This window comes from Pteronotus mesoamericanus, unplaced genomic scaffold, assembly GCF_021234165.1.
Source record: "Pteronotus mesoamericanus isolate MK-2021 breed Mesoamerican mustached bat unplaced genomic scaffold, CSHL_Meso_final scaffold_651, whole genome shotgun sequence".
Classification (NCBI taxonomy): Eukaryota; Metazoa; Chordata; class Mammalia; order Chiroptera; family Mormoopidae; genus Pteronotus; species Pteronotus mesoamericanus.
The window spans coordinates 16500339-16526730 of record NW_026555325.1 but is presented as its reverse complement, the minus strand read 5'-3'; the positions used below and the strand labels follow the sequence as shown (position 1 = coordinate 16526730).

Below are 26392 nucleotides of genomic sequence, written 5' to 3'. Positions count from 1 at the left end.
TACCATCTTAATAGGGAAATAGGAGGAGAGATGTGGACCTCTTAGGGGAAAGTAAATGATTTTTAGGTAAGATGGAAAGATGAATGGTCCCTTAAAAGAATAGATGAAAAGTATGATAGCTTATGACAAAGTTTGTCTAGGCATGGTGTCAACTTCAAATATCCTCCCCTGCGATAAGAATCAATCTTCCCTGACTGATGAAACTCTGGGGAAAGTGATTTATGGCAAATGAGTTCCTTTTGGACAATTATCTTTAGGTAGATAAGGTGAGTTAGGAAAAAACCTCTCCACACCTTTGCTGTTTTGCAAGTGCCTACATTTCAAAATAATCAATATTACCAAAGTGACATATTTTGGGGTAGACTGTCCTAAATTCCTAGAGTCACATTTTGGAGTGGCATATTCTGCTACCTTTCAACTACAAATACAACTTCTTCCTCTGGAGGTTAGAAGCCTAAAAGCTGAAAAGCCCCCAAAATTCCAAACCTTAACTGGCAGTAGTGGGCTCCATTTGGCATGTGGAATTGTGGATGAGTCATGCATTCTAGTTCTGCTTTGGGCTCTTGCCAACTTATGTGATCTTGGGTATGTCTCCGTAATTCTTCAGATAACAGTTCCTTCATCTTTGGGGAGAAAAAAACACTTTTCTTGTGGGGAAAAAAAAACCATCAATACTATTAATGCTAAATGTAGAGGCCAGAGGCCTTCTTGTTCAATCTGAAAGTATCCACTTGTGGATGATAACTTCTTTATTACAGATAAATCTATAATGAAGTCCAAGAGATGACTACTGGGACTGAGTTTCACATAGTGTCTGTCATTTGCTTTAAAGACCATGATTGGGTCTGAGCAAATGATTCATACTAACCAAATTCATAAGAGGCCTAAATTTAAGTGCTGAAAAAGGGAAATATGTCTGTGAGAAAAGACAGCAGTCATATTTACAAGGCCCAAGTTCACTCAGCAAAACACACTATAAATCACAAATTTATTGATTGAGAGTCGAGAATTAAAGAGAACTGAATGGCCAAAAAGGATAGTTTCAGAAGAGTATAGTAATCTACTTAATGAATTGCTTTGTAGGCTCAGAGAATAAATACTTCTTCCTCCAGAAACAGGGCTGGTCACCAGAAGGAGGTCTTTCTTATAGAACCATAGTAGAAGCACAAAAATGGATGTCTTCTTTAACTCTCAAGACGCCAGGTTAGAAGAGTGCCAGGTACTGGAAAAGAATTCACTGCAGTCAGGTAAAACCTGTTTGAATCAAGTACTTGCTAGCTTTGTAAATGGACAAATCAATAACCATTATGCCCCTTCGGTTTTTTTATGCATCAGATGGAGAAGGTATAGAAGCCACTTTATGGGGACTGAATGAATCGATAAACATAGTGCTCAGCACAAGGCAAAGTACATCTGTTCAAAAAATGTTCGTTGGTATCAATCCACTACAATCTTACTATGACATATCCTTGGTCATAATAAAATTAATTGTATCACAACCTTTATTATATTATTTAAACTTTGCTCTTCTTGGAATTTTGAAGGCTCCCTAGTTCCTTGGTGAGCTTCGGGCAGCATAAGCTGCATATTTATACTTCATCTCAGGCAGTTAACTTCAAAGAGATGAACATTCTCATTCATTTTATTTTTTTCCTTATGAGCTTTATTCTATTCTGAATTTTAATCATACTGTGCCACTTTATCAGGATGTCATTCCATTTCATCATACCCAAGTCTTTGGCTCCAGGAAGACAGAGTCATGCTTTTATTTTTGCCACTTTTCTCCAGCACTAAGTGTAGAACCAGGCACACAGTAGATGCTCAATATCTTTTCAAATGAAAATATAGACGCATCATTCTTTCCTAATTATATAAATAGACATCCTGTCCTACAAGCCCCATACTGAATTTTTAATTTGGAAGTTATGTTTCTTTTTCCTCCTAGGAAGACTAATTTATGCCTTATTTGAAAACTGAAGTGTTCTATTTTTTTATTCAAGTTGTTCTCTCTCTTACCTAACATTTCTGATTCATTAGAGGCCTATTCTGATTGTTCTCTTTGTTTATCTCTTTCTACTATTAAGCTTGCTTAGATACGTTGCAATTTTTCTTCATCTGCCCATTGGGATTTGGGGGATTTTGATGTGGCTAATACCTTAAGTGAGGATGGTCACAAGAGGTGACGGGTCCTGTGAGTTGTCAGTGTAGAATCAGGAAAGATGTCTGTCCTCCATCAAGGCATCAGGATGATACCACTGGGCTCCCTATTCACCAGTCTCCTACCACAAGGTTCCTACAATTCAGTTCTTCCTCCATTTCCTCGACCATGACTAGATGACACTCTCCTTGAGGGTCAAGGATCCCTAAGGCCAGCTCTCTCCAGGATCTTAACATGAAGTGTGCAATGCTAGGCTCAAAGCTCTCATTGGACCCAGAGGGGAGAAAGCCCAGTAACACTCATTAGCTGGCACCTTCTGGACCCCACATGCCCAGCCCCAGTATCTGCTAGCCTCAAGGGAATTGGGTAAGACAGAGTAATAGGTCAACTCAATTACAAAGTGACATTTTCTGATGTCTTAGACAAATTCTGAATAGTAACCATTATTTGTAGTTTTTTATGATTGCATCCAGAACAGCTAGCATGAGGCTTTTCTTCAGAGTCTAACTTAGTATTTAACACATGTATCTGCTCAATGAAGATTTGCTGAATAAATTAATAAATATATGAGTGAATGAATGAATGATGATGCAATTGAGAACTAAGACACTTCGGTCATATTTAAACAATTAAACAGTAGTTTTCAAAATTTGGTTTAGCCTGAAAAGCTTTTGTTCAAACAACACATAATGGGGAATCCCAGTAAGTGAAAGAGAGGAACTACAGTACTCTTGCTGAAATAAGGACAGAGGAGCTGGACCAGTCCTGTTCATGTGTCTCTGGCCACTGAGAGTGTTCCCCACAAACTCTTTTATGCTAGTGGTTATAACACTGCAGCAGACAAATATGGCTCCTGAATAATTATGGTACTTACTTCAGCTATTTTTATTATCAATATCAATCACACCAGCTGAACCATTGGATTTGGCGAACTGCATCAATTATTGAGATGGTTTAAGTAATGGGTCATTACTTTTACAAGCAGCCTAAGCTAGTCTTTAAGATGAAATGATAAAAAGTCAGATCTAATGTAAAGGTGGGCAACAATTTCAAAAGAAATTTAATCAATTATTATTTGTTTAATGTACAATTTTAAAAGAAGCTTAATCAATTATTAGGACTTAACTAACTAGAATCCTTGATAAACTGAACCTCCTCACATTCATTCATTAGGAAAAATGTAGATATTATGGAGATATGCTAAAATCAGTCAAGAGTATTTGTACATTATGTCTGTCTATCCAACACAGTACTTAACACTGCAAAAGTTACAAAGATGTATAAAACATGGTCCTTTAAATTAATCTGCTTACAATGTAGCTGGGCAGATAATATTCACATGTACAAAATCATGTGGAAAGAATGAAGTGTCAAATTCCATGTAATTAATTTCTTAGTTATTTTAGGGCTATTCTGTATAATACAATAATAAGATTTGCTGGTTGCTCCTAATTGCAATGGAGAAAGTGGGCAAAGAAAAGAATGAGCTCAGGGCTTCAAATTCCCAGCTCAAGTACTGCATAAATGACTTGAGAGTTTCTACGCTTGATCTCAAAGTAACCTTTACTTCCTACAGCTACAAGGCTAAGATTTCTGAAAACTACATCCAGAGTTTCATCCCACAAGTGGCTGAATTACAATGCAAATTGAATTCCCAACCTCACCAAGTATCTTCTGTTAAAGTGAAGGCATTCATTCAAAAAAATGGAATCCTGATCATTAGAACAGGGACATTTTGGAAGATTTCGACACATCTAGAGAAATAGAACCTGTAAATGCTGCCAGGAGAAGGAGTCCTTTCCCCACCTGTGGGAGTTCCCCCTGCTTTGCCTGAAAAAAAATCTATGGCGGCTTCTCCTTGTAAGGCACTGCTGATTCTCCTCAGGACCTACCACTGCCACGCCATTTGCTTCTAGATCTAAAACCAGACTCAAGTCCAAACAAGACCTAAAGGGTGAGACAAAAGGGTAACCCAAGGGTAGCTTCTCTACACAGCAAAAGAAGTGCATGATTTTTCCTGTTTATAAATACAGAAATCTGAGAAGTAGATACTGGGAACATGGAAGAGGGAATGTAAAGTTAGATCATACCAAATTTATTCCTAGCAGCCCCCTTAAAAGCAGACGGAGATTCTGGACTCAGTGATTTAATTTGAGGGGTTAGGAAGAGACTGAAACATGGACCAAACACATACTAAAAGAATTCGAAATCCCAGAAGTACCTTGGTATTCTATAGTAGAGGGAATCAAAAAGCTTAGGGATATTGGAAGGGTAGAGTAGGTTTGTAATGTAAGACTTGCTCATTCACACCAGGAGAATCCAGAAGAAAATTTTAATAACCCAGTGGACAGAATGACCCATTCCATGCCTACTAGTTACACCCCTTTTCCCAGCCACTATTGTCATTGACCAACGGGCTCATGAACAAAATGGCCATTTTGACAAGGGTGGAGGTTAGGCACCAGTTCAACAGCATGAACTTCCACTCACCAAAGCTGACCTGGCTACAGCCATTGCTGAGTACTGTGACTGGCCAGCAGCAGATACTAACACCAAATCCTTAATAGGGCAGTGCTCCCCAGGGTGGTAGCTAACTCTTGGCAGATGGATTGCATTTGATCACTTCCATCATTGAAGGGCAGCATTTTGTTCTTACTGGGATAGGTACTTACTTTGGATCCAAATTTGCCTTCTCTGCACACATTGCTTTTTCCAAAACTGCAATCTGTACATGCACAGAATGCCTTATCCACAACATAGTATTCTGCATAGCATTGCTTCTAATCAATATACTCAATTCACAGCATTGAGTATGGACACATGACTCATGAAATGAGTCATGTGTCCATAATCATGGAATTCCCTGGTTTTATCATGTTGGCAATCATCCTGAAGTAGCTGGCTTGAGAGAATGGTGAAATGGTCTTTTAAGACTCAGTTACAGTGCCAGCTAGGTGGCAATATCTTGCAGGACTACACATGCTCTAAACCAGCATTTAATGTATGGTGGTGTTTTTATTGTAGCCAAGATTCATGAGTCCAGGAATCAAGGGGTAGACATGGCAGTGGCACCCACTGACTATTACCCCTAGTGATGTACTGGTACAATTTGTGCTTCTTGTTCCTGTGATCTTATGCTCTGGTGGTCTCAAGGTCCTAGTCCCAGTGAAAAAAATACTTCTCTCAGGAGAGTCAAGATTGATTTCATTGAATTAGAAGCAAGACTGCCACCCAGCCGCTTTAGATTCCCCATGCTTCCCAATCACCAGGCAAAGTTGTTAACCATACTAGCTGTAGTGATTGATCCTAACTGCTAAAGGGAAATTGGGCTGCTATACCACAATGGAGGTAAGAAAGAATATGGCAAGAATACAGGAGTTCCCTTGGGGAGGTTCAATACTACCAAGTCCTATGATTAATGCCAATGGAAAACTACAAAAACCTATGCAAGCAGGACTTATAATGGCCCAGAGCCTTCAGGAATAAACATTTGGGTCACCTATCAAGCAAAGAAACACAATTACCTGAGATGCTTGCTGAGGACAAGGGGAATATGGAATGAATGCTAGAAGAAGATAGTTATAAATATCAGCTAAAATCTTGTGATCACTGCTGAAAAAAGGACTGTGATAATTAAGAACATTTCACACACACACACACACACACACACACACACACACACACAGAGTTAATGCTCTGTCATAATATTTGAGTTGCAGAGTGTCAATGAGAAGAGTGAGGTTCATTCAAGGACTTTAAATCCTAATCTAGGGGTAGGGTTGTTGCATTTTAACTTGTATGTAGGATAATTGGATCAGGTTAGGCCAGCCTGACCTAGCACACATAAACTAATTACTAATATCTGCAGTAATATAGTCTATCTTTTGCCGTTCTGACCAAAAACAGATGTAATTTTGATTCATTCACACTGGACAACTACTGTTGTTTGTTGTCATTTTTTTTATTTGGCAATCTAAGAGAAAAAAAGGTCAGTGGCCTTGACTAAATAGTTAGGTATTACATGTTTTAAAAATTCTTGCAGTGCACCAGTGCACTGCAGGTATTGATGTAAAGATATTTTGCAGATGTGATTAATATCTACAATCAGTTGACTTCAAGTAAAGGAAATCATCTTTGATAATTTAGGTGGGCCTGATCAATTCAGTTGAAAGGCCTTACGAGAAGAATCAAGGCTTCCTTGAGAAAAAAGAAATTCCACTTACAGACTGCAGTGTTAGCTCCTGCCCAAGAGTTTATAGCCTGCCTTTCCTGAGAGTAATGTCCTGTGGATTTGAACTTGCCTACTCAGCCTCCACAGTTGTGTTAACCACTTACTTACAATAAATATCCACCTCTTTCTCTCCCCCACCTCTTCTCTCTCTCCAGGAGGTATCCAGCCATGTAATTTGAAAAATAGAGACATTTATTGAGAAGTTACAAGATACGAGAAACATTATACATAGGACAATGATGGCTTAGTCTCCTTCAGAGTAGGCACCTTGGGACCTCACACTGTTCTCCCAGTTGCTATCAGCTGCCTGGTCATATTCTCCTGAATCACATCAACAGTCTGACATGTCTTCCCTTTCAAAGGTGATTTTTTGTTGTGGGGAGCGCCACATGGGGCATTCCTGGATCTGATGGTTACTGTCTGGAGCCAGCTGAGGAGGGAGTTGGGCTCTGAATCCCTGTCCCGGGGTTGTCATGGATGGGGGGAATAAACATGAGTCATCACAAACACTTCTCTGTTTGCTAGGAGAGGGGACTTGGCTCTTCCCCCTAGGGGAGAAAGCCCCAAGCCCCTGTGTCCAAAGGCTTTTATTGAGAACTGTATGCACAGGGGTATGGGTGCAAAGCTCATCAATCAATGTCAAAAGGCTATGTTTACAGAAAACAAATAGAGATTATGGATAGCAATTGAAGAAACAGAAGAGGTCTGCCTCAGGTCAGGGTCTATGAATAATGTAAATCTCCTTCCCAGTATGGTCCAGTTATCACAATTTTTGAGGGAAGAACAAAGCATGCTTAGAGGAACTTACTTCTAGGCCTGGTTTCCCACTGAGAACCACTTGATCCAGTTTAAGGCTGTACCTGCCTTTAGTATTGTTTCAAGCCTGAGCCAGTGGCCAGCGGGCGGGGGGGGGGGGGGGGCGGGGAGGGGAGAGCCACCAGGAGATAAGACTTCTTTCAGATAGAATGAGAACTCTGGCCACATCAAAGCCAAGGGTGAGGGTCTTTTGCCCTTTCTCCGTGTCCCCCAAGTTCTTGACTGCTGTCCATACTGGCCGTGTCTGTCTTAGGTCATCCTTCCTAGTGAGAGATCTTACCCGTCTTTGACTAACCGACCATCGCAGGGCGATAGGAGGGAGGCAGGGGCACAGGTTTTGTCTCCTCAGTGGCTTGTTTTCCCAAGGCCTCCTTGATTATTTCCAGCCCTGGGGCTCTCTTACCTTTCAGTGAGGTTACAGACCCTGAAACCAGGAGGGACATTTCCCAACAATTTTTGTTTTGGGAAAAGCCAGAAGCTGCAGGGTACCAAATCTGGGCTGTAGAGGGGCTGAGTTGCCTGGGTGATTTGCTGTTTCGCCATAATACTGCACGAGATGTGATGCATGAGCAGGCACATTGTCGTGATAAAGCTGCCAATCACCAGTTGCCCATAGCTGTGACCTTCTAAATCCTCTAAATAGTTCCCATGGAGGAATGCTCAAGCTTAACTCAAAATTTGATTCAGATTTGTCACTCTACTTGCTCAGTCACTTTGAATGTGATGGCCACACAGTACACATATCCACTCAATGGCATCTACTATCCCCACTGACTACTACATTGAAGTCGTCATTGTTTAGCATACATGTTCCAGTCAATTCTCTTTGGCTGCCAGTTTACATCCATGTCATGCAAAGCATTCTCATTATATTAACAATGGCTGGACTTTTTCTGGACAGACCTCGTGTGCGGGCGGGCGTGTGTGTGTGTGTGTGTGTGTGTGTGTGTGTGTGAGAGAGAGAGAGAGAGAGAGAGAGAGAGAGAGAGATTATGGCAAGATATCTCTATAGCTATTTATCTATCTATATCTCTCTATTCATCCATCTATCTATCTCCTACTGGTTCTCTTTGTATCTTCTATTGGCTCTGTTTCTCACTGTAATCCTGATATCATACCTTTTAAGGAGATTTTTGCTGCCTTTGAGATCAGTTTTCAACAGGTGATCTGAGAGAAATGTTTATTCTTTTGATTGTTACAATTTTGCTTCATATGTTTGGGTTATAAATAAGGTAACAATTTTTTAAAGTGCAGGCCAATTATTTCAAAACAAAACAAGCTAACAGGAAAGGAAAAGAGTTATTAAATTATAAATATATTTCAGTTTCTTTTATTACTGGGGAGGCAGGAAAACACTTTTGAATTTATTGGCAAAGTCCTTTTTAAACAACTTGAAATTATTTCTCAATTCCTTAAAGAAAAATATTTCTTTTTTTAAAGATTTTATTTATTTATTTTTAGAGAGAGGTGAAAGGAGGGAGAAAGAGAGGGAGAGAAACATCAGCGGTTGCCTCTCACGTGCCCCCTATCAGGGACCCGGCCCATAACCCAGGCAGGTGTCCTGAGTGGGAATAGAACTAGTGACCCTTTGGTTTGCAGGCCAGCGCTCCATCCACCGAGCCACACCAGCCAGGGCTGTTTTTTAAAATCTTAACGGCTTTTGTAATTATGTAATAAATATACATTTATAAGAAATTTAGAAAATGTAGAAATACATAAAGAAGAAAACTAATACTACCTATAATTTAACTGCTCAAAGAAAACCTCTATTTCAATGATTCTCCTTCATATTATTTTACATACTTGAAATTCAGCTTTATACAATCCTGTATCCCACCTTGTAATTTAAGATTATAACATAACTTTTCTTGTTACTCGTTGTCATAGCCAATTTTTAAAAAATGCTGCATAATATTCCATTGTGTGTTCTGTACCACATGTTATTAGTCCCACAGTTTACTTTCATTATTTCTTATTATAATAAATTATTTGCTATGAAGAATATCTTTGATGGATATTTTTCTATATTACACTAATTTTTAATGATAAAGCCCCATAAATAAAATTAGAAATTCAAGGCTCTTAATGCATATTGTGAAACTGAAAGTTGCATTAGTCATTGAATTGTTCCTACCAAACCTTCAGATAGTCAACCAAGAAGGACCAGGTCCTCAACTACAGTATTAGCACTGCTGTACACCCTCTGGCTCCAGGGGGTCAACATCAGCCATTTATTACACATTTTTCCTTTTTCCTGTATTAACAGAAAAATACCCTTAATACAGAAATGTAAGAATAAACATAACACATTAAAATAATAGTTTTGCTATAACTTAAAAATTTGTCCTTCAGTTTCTCTACTCATATACCACTGAAGGGATATTAGCTACATCCTAAAAATTTTTTTTAAACACTAAGAAAATTTTCAATTATTTAAGACTTTATTGTAGGACTGGGAGAGTACCTATCTGCCTATTTTGGGTAGCAATAAGTTACTAAACTTATTTAATTTTCTTTTCTAAGATTTTTTTTAAATTAAAAAAATGCTTATTTATTTTTCTTTTTATGCATGTTTATCATACTAAAATAAGCTTGTTTATTTATCCTATTTCTTAGACAGTTATACAAAGAATTCTGTTCTTACTGGGAGAGAGAGAAATAGGAACTATTAATGATTTTTATTTATAAAATACACTCCCATGATTCTTTTTATTGTAGCCCTTTTTACCTGTCATTAAGCTAGGAATAAAAATTTATCTAGAAACTTTTGAGAAAACTTTTCTGAGATTCACTCTAGTAAGTCCTTTAATGTAAAACAATTCATGCTATCAATTTTTAAAATTTTAACATTATTTTATACTTAGATCTTTTCTCTTTTATTGTTATTCTACTACAGCTGTCTCAATTTTTCCCCCTTTGCCCTCCTCCGTCCAGCCCACACCGCCTCTCCCACAGTCAATCCCCACCCTATTGTCCATGTCCATGGGTCATTCATACGTGTTCTTTGACTAGTCCCTTCCCCTTCTTTCCACCATTATCTCCCTCCCCCTGTCCTCTGGCCGCTGTCGGTCTGTTTCATTTTTCCACATCTTTCGTTCTATTTTGCTTTCTAGTTTATTTTGTTCATTAGATTCCTCTTATAAGTGAGATCATAGAGTATTTGTCTTGCATCGACTGGCTTATTTCACTTAGCATGGATAGAACTGGAGAATAGTATTCTATCAATTTTATAAAATGTCTCTTATTGGATGCCTACATGATACTTAAAAGTATGATTCTCATTTTGTTTCTCCAAATCTGAATACAAATGGAAACGTGCTCAATCTGAAAGTACAATTTTATGTAAAAGCTGATATAGAACAAATGTCATGCACTCTATATTTTATATCAATAGGAACTTGTAACATCCAACAGTGCAAGCATTAGTTGTATTTAATGCAAAATGGAAAATTATACTTTCATTACTCTTTTAGATTCAGCATGCTGACTTTCACCTTAAGCAGATTTGTGCAGGAGTAAGAAATATAAATCATTATAACCTGCCTAGAAGTAGTAATTACTTTCTCAGTACTTAGCTAAAATACAGATATATAAAGTCCTGTCTTTTTAACATATAAATTATACTAACAGAATTTAAAACAGTGGGACTAAACTTTCAGCAGCAAAGCCAAAGTCTACAAAAGTTTTGGGGATCAGGATTTTGTTTTTTTAATTTTGAACTGCCTTTAGGAATTCATATTTTCCCTGAAATATTACATGTAGCTGAATAGTCAGATCCATTCTGTAGCTGATCCAAAGCCACTAATAGTGGCTGGTCTTGTAATCTCCTCAAAAGATAAGAAAAATAAAAATTCAGTCCATGTAAGCAAGTGTAAAACAATGTTGATTTCTGGAAATAGAGGGAAGGACAGGGAGAATGGTGCTGGAGGAGGTGGCAAGGCAACAGTTATTAAGTTTTGTTGGAAAAGGTTGCTAGGGTAAATGTCAGCAATTTTCATCCAGTTCAGTGCTCTTCCATAGCAGTAACACAAACCACTTGGTTACTTCCCAAAACACCCCCCGCACCCCATCCAAGATTAATTATATCTCTGAAGCATTCTACCTTTAAATACTGCGTCCATTATTTACGGTTTTATAAACCTTTATCAATGCTATTTAGATTTTTAGCCCACATTATCTATAGGTAGAAACTCTCTTAAGTTTGCAATGGACTGAGGAATTTATTTTTTCTAATTCTACCACTTGCAAGCTCTAAGGATCATTTGGTCTATCTTTTCAGCATCGATTTGAAACATTCCTTTTTCTCAAGTAGCAGAGGCCAGAACTTTAGTTCAAAGTATGCATTTGAATTTTTTTCTAACTATTTTCCAGGTGGTCCCTTACATATATATTTAGATTTTCTCCCCCATAATATTACCAGTTGTCCACTGTCAAATATCTGTCATTTTCCTGGCCACTTGTATGTGCTTTGGGATATTCTTGTAGTTTTTCCAAATTTCAGTATCTAGGATAGTTTAGTATCACCTGTAAAATTGGATGTTTTGTGCTACTGCTATTTTCAAGATTATAAGTAAAAATATTATTCTAAGCACTGATCTTTGTGAATTATCTCATCTTGCTAGATACTTCTTTACTCAGAGAGGTAACCTGTAGTTTTGTATAATTTTGTTTTGTATCCCAGTGACTCCATATTTAAGATTACTTTCTTGGGGAGGCTGGTTCTAAAACATTAATTTATGAAAATCTGAATAAATTATATTCTGGTTGTCCTTTAATTACACCACAGGAAAGCAATCAAAAGTCTGGCAGGTTACTATATTCAATTCCATATCCAGAATCTCAGGGAAATGTCGATTCCATCACAATATTCTGCAGTCTATGCACTACAGTATAGTTAGTCCAGGTCAAAAATACTATGTACAATGAGAAAAAGGAAAAAAACCCGGGAAATTCGTTAAAATACACAGAAGCCATAGAAAGAAATATAGGGAGATGCTATAGCTCTTTGTTTTTGAACCTAGTCAGGAAACAAACCCTAGCTAGTATTTATGACTTTCACCAATATTTATTCCATGCCCCCTTGACTTTCAGCCAAAACTCTTTAACAGGTGAGGTAACCAAATCCTCGTTCCTGAGGGATTTAAGCCCCTGCCTGTATAAGGTTGTAATATCCCACTAACTGACAAGGAGTCTAACAAGGAAGCAACTCGGGGCCTTGGAGTTTGTGTCCATACCCCTCTTGGCTTCCATTGTGTAGCAGTAATTCAATTTCCCCTCGGTGGATTATCAATCACTCCAGTCAGTACTGTAACACCGATTTTGCCTGTGTGCCCACTGCTCTAAGGAACTTGAAGGAACTGGAAACGGTCAAATGTGGCCTCAGCTTCTAATTCAGCAATAGCATTGTTATATATAACCTTCGTGGAAGCATTTCTCCCTTGAGTACACACACAGGCCCTTGGGAGGCAGAGGCCCACAGGTGCTGGTCCAAAGACAAGTCCTTGTAGGCTAGTAACTTTTTGAAAAACAGCTCTAGTTGGCCTCTTAGAGAATGAACACCTAACCTTGAACTCCAGGTAACACTGGCACCCTAGCTGTCCGTTCTGAACAGGATGTTACGTGATTCACCTAACCATGAACATGGATCGGGGCTACTGAATTTTGACTGTTACTCTTTCTGCTGGGGAGCTGTCCTGGATGCTGTAGATGTTTAGCAGTATCACTGGCCTCTACCAACCAGTGTCATCACCAGTTGTGACAACCAAAAATATGTCTGAACACTGCTAAATATTTAGCTAAATTGCTAAATTTTGCCCCTGGTAGGCTAAATTGCTTTTAGTTGAGAACCAGTGACATACGTGCATTTTTGAATTCCATCATTCAGGAGAAGCATAAATCAGTCCAAAAGCATGAAGAAATGGCACGATCACATTCCCAGGATGCTTCCTCCTGCCATGCTGCCTCTCTTCATTCAACCCACAAGGCCTCATGAGAGTTCCCTCTGACTTACTGATGTTGCAAAAACGAAAACAAAGTATCACCCTTGATATAGGTGTTCTGTGTACTTATGTAGCTACTAGCCAAGAGCAAGGCATTAAAACTCGTTTGTGCATGACAGACACTGACAGAAAAGGAAAACCCTAGGGAGAACTTCAAGTAGTTCATATTGTCATCACCTTGGCCTTAAGAAATATGGTATCAAATAAGGGTCATGCATACTCATGGAGAATAAGCAACCAGTTGGTGGTATTGTAAAGGGTTTGGAAAATGATGGTTGCCAACTTAAGGTTAGGAAGAGGTACTGTTCCCATTTTATAAATAAGGAAACTGAGAATCTTTAAGTCATTGATCCTACTGTATTTAAAACATATATAACTAAAAACTCATTAAACAGCAGCCTCCCCTCATCTTTGGGGAATTCATTCCAAAACCCCTAGTGGATGCCTGAAGCCACAATATGAACAAATGCTGTATATACTTTTTCTACACATACGTATCTGACTTTATAAACTAGGTGCAGTAAGACATTAACAATAAGATACGATTATAACATTGTATTATAAGTTATATGAATGTGGTCACTTGTTTCAGGGGACCCCTTGAAGAAGTCTCTGAATAGACTCAATGTTTTCTGGAGCAATGTTGTTAATTGCTAATTACAACACTTTTTCTGCTGTCCCCCACCCACAAATTTAATGCCTTTTCCTCTTAGCTAGCTTATATTATATAAGCACATAAGATACTGTGGCCATGACTTCAGCAACCTCAGCATATAATTTTTTCTTATTGATAACTTTCACCTTTTCACTTACCGTAAGCACTTATAGTTTCTCTTTGGCATATCCATTGTGAACATAAGCACTGTGACAACTAATCTGATAACCGAGATGCCCACTAAATGACTAAGGGGTGAATAGCATACAAAGGGATGATTCATGACCAGGTAAAATGGCATGAGATTTCATCATGCTACTCAGAATGGTATGTAACTTTAAACTTATGAATTTTTAATTAAATATTTCTGGAATTTTCCGTTTAACATTTTTGGGGTGCAGTTGGCTCAAATGTGGAAGGCAAAAACCACAGGTAAGGGTGGGGGGACACCACAACATCTTGATAATTAAACTAGTATTCTGGCAACACTTAAGGCAGAATTGAATTTGGGGACATAAATAATGAATTCTTGATGAAACAGCAAATAGATTAGTAACTAATTTTACTCCAAAATTCTTTTGTGGCTAATCATTAGCCACAAGTACACATAACAAATGTATCCTTCAAAAGTCACTGAATGGAATGTTGTAAGCTACACAGAAGGAGGTGAGATCTGAGTCAGTCCTATAATAGAGATGGATTCTAGCTGCTTGATAAACTCACCTTGACTCCTTTTATTAAAAGTGACAAAAACCAGTATTAACAGCAGAGGCTGAAGGAGGAAATTTACTGGCTCATGTTACCAAATTTCAAGAATGGCAGGCTCATCACTGGACTTCAGGGCCTAGAGGAATGTCATCAACAGTATACATGTCAGCCTCACTCCTTCCTTCCTAGCTTGGCTGAACCCTGGCTGCCCGCATCTCCTGGGCTTTTATCTTCCCGGCTTCATCAGACCTTAAATTTAACTTGAAAAATCCTGGGGAAAGACTGGTCTTAGGAGTCACATCTTTATTCCTGTTGTAATCACTGTGGCTGGGAGACATGGCAAACTAGGATTGGCCCAGTTTTGGTGAGTCAATCCCCCCACTGTGTAAGTAGGATGGTTTCTATTTGGACCCTATCTTACAATGGAGAGAGGAGAGTAATTTCTCAAGAGTGCTAGTCCAGAAGAAACAGGGTTCCAGAAAAAACCTTACAGGTGATATCTGTATCTTACAGATATCTACATATAGATCTACTGTAATCTTTTTCTTAGTTTTAAGACAAAGAATCTGAAAGAAGCTATCCAGATTTGGGTGGGAAGTGGTTAGAAGGAGTGGAGAGAAGAAAAACTTGTACGTTCCTTTGTAATAAAAGAGCCCTTTAGAGCCATGGTTGGGAAGGGTGGAGAGAGGAAGATGGAGAGTGAACAGAGATTCACTGCAACATCCACTGTGGAAGGAATCCTCAAGCCTTGGATTTGTGTATATATATGTATGCATGTCTGTCTATATGTACATACTCAAATATACCCATATTAACCTAAACACTTCACTTCATTTAGAGTATCATTTGTCATTTCCAACTAAAAGTTTTTGAGTAGGAAAATGTTAAGACTTTAGAAACATCATTAAATCATTTATTCAGTAATAACACTCAGCAGATAACAGAAATAGGCTGCACATACTCATTTCCTATTTGTCCTGAATAACCAGTTTCACTCTACAATGCTTTCCTAACTAAGTTTTTCTATGGTTAAGGAAAACAGCATTTTAAATAGTCCATCTTTTAAAAACTGAAATGACTTTCCAAACAGGTATTTAGAAATGAGAACAATGAAGGCTTAATTACTATAAAAACTAAAACTAACACACTACAATTGTAAAAGAACATTTAAATAGGAAAATTATGAAACTATATATAAAAAATTATACATATATACATACTGTATCAAAATACCTTTTCTATTTCAGTAACTAAATTTTTGAGATTAAAAACCAACTACTTCAAGCAATCCTAAATATAAAAATGTCAGGTTTATATTTACTAAAAACAAAATAAATCAGTTCTATAGAAGTAAATATATATACACCAGGATAAATACTTGGAATTGTGGAAACAGAAATAGTGAACAGCTTCAAATTTCTCAGGATTTTAATGGCATAAACACTTTTTTTGTTAAAAAATAAGTTTACTTAATTTTAAACTAAGGTCAATGTTTTTTTAAAAAAGCAAAATACTTATTAAAAATGGTAGGTATTAGGTTTGCGCAAGCTAAAGAGTAGTATTTTCATTTGTCCAGATGTAACAATTTTTAAAACATACAAATTCAATATGTAATAGAAAAATATGTAAAAAAAACCACACACACACAAGAAACTATGCACCATTAAAAAATATAAATGCACCTTCTATTGATTGGAATATAAAAAACTAAATATTCTGATTTAGAAGTAGCTTCTATAAAATGTCAAAGTAGTGGGCATTGTTTGCTTTCCTGATATAATGAATAATTAAGATATATTTCTGTCTCAATTAAACAGTAGTATAAGTATTTCTTAGAAAACATGTAGTATACACATGGAAAGGTAGGCATTGTACTGTATTCAAGTTTTCCAGTTTGATTTCCAATAAAATGCTTTCTACAGCTTAGAAAAATAACACCCACAGAAGTAGAGATGAGGTAAACATCTTACAATTTTAAGAATTACTTGAAACAATACTCAGCTACCCAATGCCTAGGTTCCGGAACAGTCAGAACAGTGTTTCAAAAGGTCTTCCACAATGATGATATGACAGGTATCTGAATCACATAATGAACAGCAGGTTTCTTGGTCTTCGGAGTAGGCAGTGATGTTCTTCCTTGTTATAACAAAGCGACCATGACTTAAGTTTTGCCAAGGAAACTGCTTCAGTGTTGGTTTACATGAGGCACCATGCAACGGTAAGAGCAGCTACAACACCATTCAAAATTGCCATGCTATAGCCCATGTGGAAAGAATGTCCAGTAAGTTTCCTGGGGGGGGGAGAAATGAAAAAAGGAAAATGTAATAATAGAAACATCATCAATTTTTACTGAAAATGCTTACAAACTGGAAATGAGTTATACATTAATTCACAAGTTAAAAAAGAATACTGGACACCCGTAAGATTACTAACAGATAGAACTTGAATTTTCTGTTAAAAACTGTTCTCGTTACTAAATTCTTCAACTTCACTACTTAGAGCAAAATGCTCAGTTTGATGCCTATACTTTTTTACTGTACTTCACAGTTGCTGTTTGTACTGGAACCTAATTCTAAAGTATAAGTTTTCTTACATTACAAGCATTTCTTTCATTAATTAGTACTGTGTATCTCTGCTCTCCTGTTCTCACTGAGAATTTAAAATATGTATTCTTTCTTTTGTCCCATTTGTACCATTTTTAGATTATGTGAAGGAATGCTATTACCTCTTTGAGTGCTAAAAACAGTTCAAACAGTGTCCATGTGAGAGTCATAAATCAGATTATGTCTTCTACAGACATTTCAGTTCTCAGCCTAGTAAATTACTTAACTGAAGTGAATTTCATTGAGTTTGTAAGTATCAGCAAAGGCACATCTCTTTGTTTTATGATTACTATGAATGACGGCTATCTTATATGCACAGATTTCCCCTGATATTTATTATCTCTATCTTGCAGAAATTTTACTATACTTTCTTAACATTCCTCCCACTAACTGTATTGCAATTATACTCTGCTTATCATAATAAGGATCAGACATGCTATAAAGAAAAGGTAGTGTCTAACTGGTGTCACAGGCAAAACAGAATCTTCTCATGGGAGCAATCCAAATTGATGACATATAAGGAGGTGCACCAGCAGTAGTAAAAGCCAAAAATCATTAGTAATAAGCACCCTGGACTGAAAGGATCATCATGCCTATGTCCTCTCCTCCTTTCCTAAGGATAGGTCAAAACCAGGGAGGCACTTAGATCTGAATTAACATTTGAAGAGCACCTCACTATAATGATTCCAGTTCCACAAGATCTGTAGTAGAAAGTAAAGAAGATACACTCTTCAAAGAACAACCTTTTTGCATTCACCCGACACCATGACACCACGACACCACGACCACGACCACCATGGAGGACTCTGATGCATTCTAATGGCTCCCTGTTCTGGTCCACTGGAGTTCATATTAACCCTTTCCACTCAACCTTACTCACCACCTAGGGACTAGTTTTAATGTAGTTCTCATATGCCACCACGTGTTAATTTACCTAGCGGTATTACCTACTACATGGCAAAAAATAAGTAATAAATGCTTTGTCCCCTTAAAAAAAAATTCCTCAAACATATATTGATAGGTGGACAGAAACCTAATCATAAAATTGAACTGTCAGCATTACCATTCACTGTCAAAAACCAAACCAAAACAAAACAAAAACCCACTAACGATCTGAGAACATTTAGGTGCATACTAACAAAATAAAGTTAATCATGGAACAGAATTTCAGGAGTTAACTTTTCTTTTACTAGTGTGTGACCCTGCATTCCCATAAAAATAGGAAAACCTCTCAAATACAGTTTACTGAACCTTAGGAAATTATAATAACTACAATGTTAATATAACTGAATTTCACTGAAATGTACATGTTCAATTGCTCAGTGTACAAAACAGGCAAAGCAAGGAATTTTAATGGCCATGAAGTAATGCTCCAGATCAGTGGTTCGTAAGAGATTCTACTGTCTCAAGTGCACCATATTCCTACCAACTGGGAGGATAGTAGTTGTCACACATACTGCTTATGCAACAGACTTGAAAACTTTAAGGAGTCACTTGCTTTGAAGCTCCTTTTCAAAACACCATGATTGTCCTCTCTGGGGGAAAATATACAGACAACCCCTGGCACATTTTCTCTCCTATGACTCTTATTTGTGATCTCTAAACTCCTATTAAAAAACTGAAGGTACAGGTATCTTGGTTATCTTTGTCAAAACCCTTCATTTGTCTCTAGTAGAGGTCATGTTTTGAATTTAAAAAATGATGATTAAGCATGGTGCCTACTTTATTCAACCTTTTTCTATATACAAATACGCATTTTACTTTTAAAGTATACACAGTGAAGTGCAAAATGCCTGTCATGTACACAGATCAATGAATCTTTATTATGATACACCCTCATATACTTACCAACCAGACCAAAGATAGAATGTTTCCAACACCACAGAAACTTTGCTCCTTTTCCCTGGCAACAGCCACCTTCCCTCCTCCAAATCCTGAGATAACCATTATATTGTCCATCTACATGACATCATATACTATGTATTCTTCTATGTCTGGACTCTTTCACCCAGTACTATCTGTGACATTCATCCATTCCTTACATAGTATGAATGATGTGTTCTTTTGTATTGCAGCTTAGTATTCCATTATATAAAAATACCAAAATTTATCTATCCATTCTAATATTTGGTGTTTGGGTTGCTTCCAATTTAGGGCTCCATAGAAAGATTGTAAACATAATACTATACATGTATCTTTGGTGGATGGTAGGCATCAGCCCCCGTTTCTCTCAGATATATTCTAGGAGTGGAGTTGCTAGGTTATAAGGTCGACGTAGATTTGGCTTTAGTAGAAAGCATTAAATATTTTCCCAAAGCAGTTGATTACTTTATACTTCCACTAGCAGCGTATGAGAGTTTCTGTTGCTTCACACAATCCCCAACATTTCACATTATCAGTCTTTTTAATTTTCGTAGGCCCACAGAGTATGTTGTGGTTTTAATATTTATTTTTCTAATGACTAACATATTATGGCCCATTCAGATATCTTTTTGAAATTCCTGTTCATCTTTTGCTTATTTTTCTCTTGGTTTACAGAGTTCTTTACATATTCTATACACAAATCCTTTGTCAGAAATGTTTCAAGAATGTTTTCTGTTTATGGCTTGTCTTTTCTTCACTCTCTTAATAAAATCTTTAAATAAACACAAGTTTTAATTTAAATAAAGTTAATAAATATTTTTAATGGTTAGTACTTTTGTGTGGCCTTTGTCTTACATCACATAGCCTGTATGTGTGGGACTGTTTTCAGACTTTCTACTCTATTCTTTTCATCTATTTATCTACCCTGATTAAAAAAACAAAAATAAACAAAAAAAAAATGCCCAAACTTTTCTATGTAGCATTAGCCAATTAAAAAAATTATGCTAAAAGATCCCTCGATATATCTTAAAAAAACACTATAAAATCTTCGAAATTAACAGTTAGCAATAATGTGCAAGACTCACATGAAGATAACCAAAAATTTTACTGAAGATCTAAATAAATAGAAATATATTCTTTTTTTAAAATTGAAAACAAATTGTTAAGATGGCAGTACTTCCTAAATTGATTTGCAGATCCAATGCAATTCCTGAAAATGCCCAGTCTTTTTGTTTTTTCAGATTTGTTGGAAATGCAAGGGACTCCAAGTAGCTAAAAATATCTTAAAAGGAAAAAACAGGCGAAGGACTCATACTTCCCAATTTCAAAACTTAATACAAAGCTATAATAATCAAATAGTGTGGTAGTGGCATAAGGATAGACATATAAACCAATGGAACAGATTTTAAAATCCAAAAATAAACCTATATGTCTACAGTCAATTAAGTTTTGACAAGGGTACCAAGACCACTTAATAGAAAAAAACAAACAAAACAAACAAACAAACAGTCTTTCAACAAGTGGTCCTGGGACAACTAGATGCAAAACAATGAATTTGGTCCTCTACCTCATACAATATACAACATATAACTCAAAATGAACCACACCTAAATATAAAAACATTATAAAGTTCTTAGAAGCACAGGTGTAAATTTTCATGACTATAAACAAGCAAGTTTCTCAGATCTAACACTCAAAACATAAGCAACTAAAGAAAAAATAATCTGAACTTCAAGCTAAAACTTCTATGCTTTAAAGGGCATTATCAACAAAGTGAGAAGAAAACTCACAGAATCAAGAAAATATTCGCAAATCACCTATCTGATTAGGGTCTACTATCTATAAATGAATTCTTAACCCCAAAGTTAGGATAACCTAATTTTAAATGGGACAAAGGATTTGAAGTTTACCAAGAAGATATACGAATGGCCAATAAGCATGTTAAAAGTATGCTCAACATCATTAGTAATTAGAGAAATGAAAATGAAGATCATAATGAGATGGCACTTCAGACCCACTACAACAGTCATAATACAAAGAAAAAGAAAAAGAAAAAAAGGAAAGGATTGATGAGGATTTGGGGAAATTGGAATTCTTATATATTGCTTGTGGGAACTTAAAAAATGGTGCCACTACGTGTGGAAAAAAACAAAACAAAAAACCAGTTTGGTAGATCCTCAAAAATTGAAACAAGAGTTACCATCTGATTCAATAGTTCCATTCCAGGTATATACTCAAGAGAATTGAAAACACATGTTTATACCAAAATCTGTACCTTGATGTTCATAGCAGCATTGTTCATAATAGCTGAAAAGTGGAAACAAACCAAATATCCATCAACTGATGACCATGTAACAAAATGTGGTATATTCATACATGGAAATATAATTCAGCCACAAAAAGAAAACAAATACTGATAAATGCTGTAGCATGCATGAACCTTGAAAATATGCTAACTGAAAGAAAACAGACATAAAAGACACATTTTGGGGATTTGTATGATTCTATTTACATGAAATGCCCAGAACAGGCAAATCCATTAAGACAAAAAGTAGACTAGGGGTTTCCTAGAAGGAACACTGTTAAATAAAAATAAAGTAAATTGGAAAAAATATGGTTTCAAAGAAAGGCTCATTATAATAAAGAATAGTTATAAAAAAAAGTACTATTTTATTCTAGTTGTAAAGACCTTCCAATAATGAAGAATCCTACAATGAAGTAGTTATGTGGTTCCTCTTCAAGTTAAGACTAAAATTTCTAGAGACAAGTCTGAATGCCAGCTTTGCCACTTACAAAGGGTGTGAAGCTAGAAAAACTGTTTGACTTCTGAGTTTCAATTTCTCAAAATGGAAATAAAAACAGAATCTACATTTAAAAACTTGTTATGAGGATCACGTGGCTGGCACATAGCCAATGATCAATGACTGTTAGCCACTATATAGTGTGGGTAGGAAAGAAAAGCATAGCTATGCATTTTTAAACATTGTTTCAACCTTCAATTCTCCCTTTCTTCTAAGCAAAACACCTTAAACCTAGACCCACTCTAAATCCAAAACAAAGAAACATTATACAAAGAGACTCAGGAGGTGGATAAAGAAAGATGAAGGATTACAGGTTTGTGTATATATGTGTGTGTTTCTGCTTGGTATTATCTTCTTTATCATCACTTTTCCCTTTATAATTCACCTACAGGACTTAGACTATTTATATGTGAGTGTTATAGTCTGGAAATGTAATATCTAGCAATATATTATAAAAGAATTATATCTGAATTATTTTTACTTTTCAGGAATGGTATACATTTAAAATTTAATATTCAAATGAATTCAATAATCCAGGCAATTTAAGTACCTGTACTCTTATTTCTGAACCACAAATTTAAACATTTAATAAGTCATTGCCAAAAGTTTTAAATAAATTGTCTTTTCTTATTTAAGAGAGACACCAACAGATTCAAACAGGTCTCTTTATGTTTCATGTTATTTGGTTTTACTCTAGCGTTGGTTGACTTGGAACTGGTAATCTCTTATACTGTATCTGAACTCAACTCTCTTGAAATCTTCATTCCTATATAATATCAATTCCTGTATTACTTTTCCCTCACATATATTCCCACACTTCAGATACACTTTTATGATAGAGTTCCTACCATTTAAAACAGTAACTTCACTGCCAACGGATTCTGCTCTACACAAAATGCTCCCTATGCTTGCTTGGCAAGATAAGTTATATTAAAGTCCTGCATTAAGAACCAACTGGCTCTTTCCTTGTGTCTGACTATCTCAGTAGGAGACGGGATGATTTAGTTGGTACTAATCTATTCTCCCTTCACAAATCTTAGCTGGCTTTTATTTCTCATTCTATCTGTAGCCAAGATATCTCCAATTCTTAAAGAATTTTAAGCTATGTGAGCTTTGGTTGGAGTAACTATCAGTTCTTTTATCTGGAATCAAAAGTTGTTAACTCCAAACCCAAAATTTGAAAGAAAATACTAAGACCTATCATATTTCAATTATTTACAAAGCATTTGGAAATAAAAAAATGAAACTTCTTTTGCATTCTTTAATCCTAGAAATTACTTTTAGAAATTGCTGGAGGATGAAGTTCTGTGCATTCCAATGAATTTTATCAGTGCTGTTTCAGAAATAAGGGTTAGATTTTCAGAGAAAGCTTTCCTCCCTGAGGAAAATTCTCCATCTCTTACTCAAGAAAAAAAACAACATGTATTATATACACTCTAAAGTTCTTTATTGTCTCTCCATTTTTTTACTTAACCAAAACTTACAGAATAAATTCTCTATATCAGGAACTTATCAGGGAGTTAGAGAAATAAGCAAAAATCAGTACTGCCTTAAGGATAAGTCTAGTGACTGCTAAGTGTTCAAGTTCTGCAGACAGCATTACTGGAACATAAAGGAGCCATTTGGCTTATAGAAGGGAGAGAATTTAATGAAGAGTTAATATCTGAGCTACAACTGAGTATGAGGCTAAAAAGTCTGTTTAGTTTTTTGTCATAATAGACACATTTTTCATTTTCACCAATTACTTTATTGATTTGGATATTTTGAGTATGTTGGCTATGCCCTGCTATTGGCTTCTAATGGGTAGAGGCCAGGGATGCTGCTAAACATCTTTTAATGCATAAGACAGCCCCACAGCAAAGAATTATTAATGGCAATAGTAACAAGAAACTGCCCAAATCGCTTTTGATGCATTCAATCAGTCACAGCACCTTCTCCATAGACTACACAAATCTTTTTTTGTTTCAGCAGTTTTTACCTTTCTTGAAATAATAAAGCATAACATGCCAAAAATGTTGCAGATCTCCTTCCATCTTCAATATTAAAATGGCTGCACAAAAATTCATCAATTTTGTTGTTTTTCTTTTTTTAAATGCATGCTGATCTGTCCAGCTGTCACAATAAAATCTAACAAAACTGTTTTGAATGAAGTTAAAGACAACTAAGTACTGGAGCCATTGTATGGAAAAAACTAAATGAAATTTTTGGCCAACCCAAGAGTATCCAGAAAGTTAGGAAGAAAAATAGGAGTGGGTGATGTCACAGAGATTAAGAAAATAAGCATTCTGAAAAGGAATGATAGGCTATTTCAAATAGTGTTTTGAAAAACAATAAATTTTGTAATTAAGAGGCCTTTCAGTCAATTCAAGGAGGAAAATTTTAGTTAGTGGTGAGAGCAAGACTCCTGTGGTAGCAACTGCAGTCACTGTGGAGGTAGGGCCTAACTCTTCTCTCATCTTTAAGCTGCCAGTTTCTCTATGTGGAAAGGAGAACTGGGCATGAGGATTTTTTTTCTCTAACATAGGAGAGATGTGAATATATAAAAATACCCTAACAAGACTGGAGATTGGTTATAAAGGGAAAGATTGAAGATATATGAAAAAGGGAATTGCAGGGGCGGGGAGACAGAATCTAGAGCACAGGAAGTAAAACAACATTTGAGCAAGTGGAAGGATGCAATAAGAGAAATAGGTGAAATGATAAGAGGAGATGTAATGTTTGTAATCATGACAGAGAGGTTTAAGCAGGAAGTTCCCTCATGACCTTTCAGTCAAAGTGAAAGTGAGGTCCACTGAAAACAACGTGTATGATTAAAATCTGGAATAGCCTCAGGGAAAAAAAAAAGGGAAAGGGATGGAGATGATGGGTGGACAAATTATGCTAGCTAAGATTCTAGTTCATATTAGAAGATTGTGAATTCTAGCTACTCAGATCTCAGTCTGGATGATTCATCTCTGCCTTGTTATACTCTTTATATGGAACGGCTCAGACCTTGGCCTATTTTAGAATGAATCTGAGGTCTTCTGTGATGTCAACACTTCACTAGCTTTATTCAGGAGGCTCTCTTTCCTTCTTGACCTTACTTTTACCTCTATAACTTTGCAATTTTATAGAGCTGACACTTCATACTTCTTTCTTTATACAATTCTTGTTAAAAGGAAGCTAGTTTTTCTCATAGTTCATAACAACAATTACAAAATTTGATGTATTTATTTTGGTTTTCCAATTTGTAAATTTAAAATTATTTTTCTTGTCACTAACTTATGTTTCCTACTCTATTTCTTAATCCTGAAAAAATGTCCCAGACTTGCCAAGGAAGCTGCTTGTAGATTCACAATCTCAAAGTGAGTAAAATAAATACAATGGGTTGTTTAACGGCCTCACTTATTTTGTTACAATTTTAAATTGAGGATGTAAACATCCTCAAGTTGTGAGCTTTCTTGCTTGTTTAGGTATAGTTTTTAGCTGACCTTTCATTACCACTTTATCATCATCATTTATCCATTAAAACTCAGATATTCAGTGAAATTTAGTAAGTTTATCAATTAGATGTGAAGCAATTACTTTTCAGTATTAAATGTGATTTTTAGATGTGTCATATCCTTAAGGCTATAAAACTAACCAAATAAAATAAAAGTTACCAGGACAAGTGGACCCCATCAAATTTTATATATGCGGGTGTATGCGTATTTTTTACTGAACATTTGAAATCTTTTTTAAGCAACATCTGATTTCAGTGTGATCTCCTAAAGCATGGGTTGGCCAACTATGATATACCTGCCCTGCTGCCTGTTTCTTTTTATTAGCTGGTGGACAGCCTCACTCATTCCTTGATGTATTGTCTGTGACTGCATGGTGCTGCGATGGCAGAGTCAAAGAGTTGTAACAGAGGTCACAGGGCCCACAAAACTAAAAATATTTACCACTTAGCACCTAACAGAAAGTTTGCTGACTTTTGTCCTTAGCCTTCTTATTTGAAGTATCGTACAGTCCACAGATCAGTAATATAGAGGCATCACCTGGGAATTTCTTAGAAATTGAGAATCTCAGACCCTACCATACCCTAGACATCTGAATCAGAATCTCTATCTTTAGCTAGATCTTCTGTTCATTCCCAAAGCCTTAAATATAGTCATGTGTGGCTTAACAACAGGGATATGTTCTGAGAAATGCATTATTAGGTAATTTCATCATGATGCAAACATCACAGAGTGCACTTACATCAACAAAGATACTCTGGCCTACTACTCGTAGCCTACAAGCCTCTAGAGCATATTACTATATTGAATAATGCAGGCAACCGTGTTTGTGTGTCTCAACATATCTAAACACAGAAAAGGTACAGTAAAAAACACGTAAGACAGTTAACACAGTTATCTACTATTAAGCATTATTTACTATACATAATCGTATGTGCTATACTTTTACACGACTGACAATGCAGGTTTGTTTACACCGGCATTACAAATCTGTAATGCACTGCACTATATTATGACAGCTACGATGTCAATAGGTGATAGGAATTTGTCAGCTCCATTATAATCTTATAGGACCACTG

At 36.3% G+C, this 26392-nt stretch overlaps 1 protein-coding gene across 2 annotated transcripts in view; it reads right to left on the bottom strand.

The window, feature by feature from the left end:
* ARL6IP6 (ADP ribosylation factor like GTPase 6 interacting protein 6) overlaps nt 1–26392 on the bottom strand; it is a 64148-nt gene that overhangs the window by 14845 nt on the left and 22911 nt on the right. The window contains exon 4 of one of the 2 annotated variants that reach the window (XM_054562452.1): nt 15518–16857. The exons of the other annotated variant lie outside the window; for it this stretch is intronic. Within the exon in view, the coding sequence (XP_054418427.1) occupies nt 16764–16857 (94 nt within the window). The 3' untranslated portion in view covers nt 15518–16763. Of the gene's footprint in view, nt 1–15517; nt 16858–26392 lie in introns of those variants that run through there. 2 annotated transcript variants of the gene reach the window in all.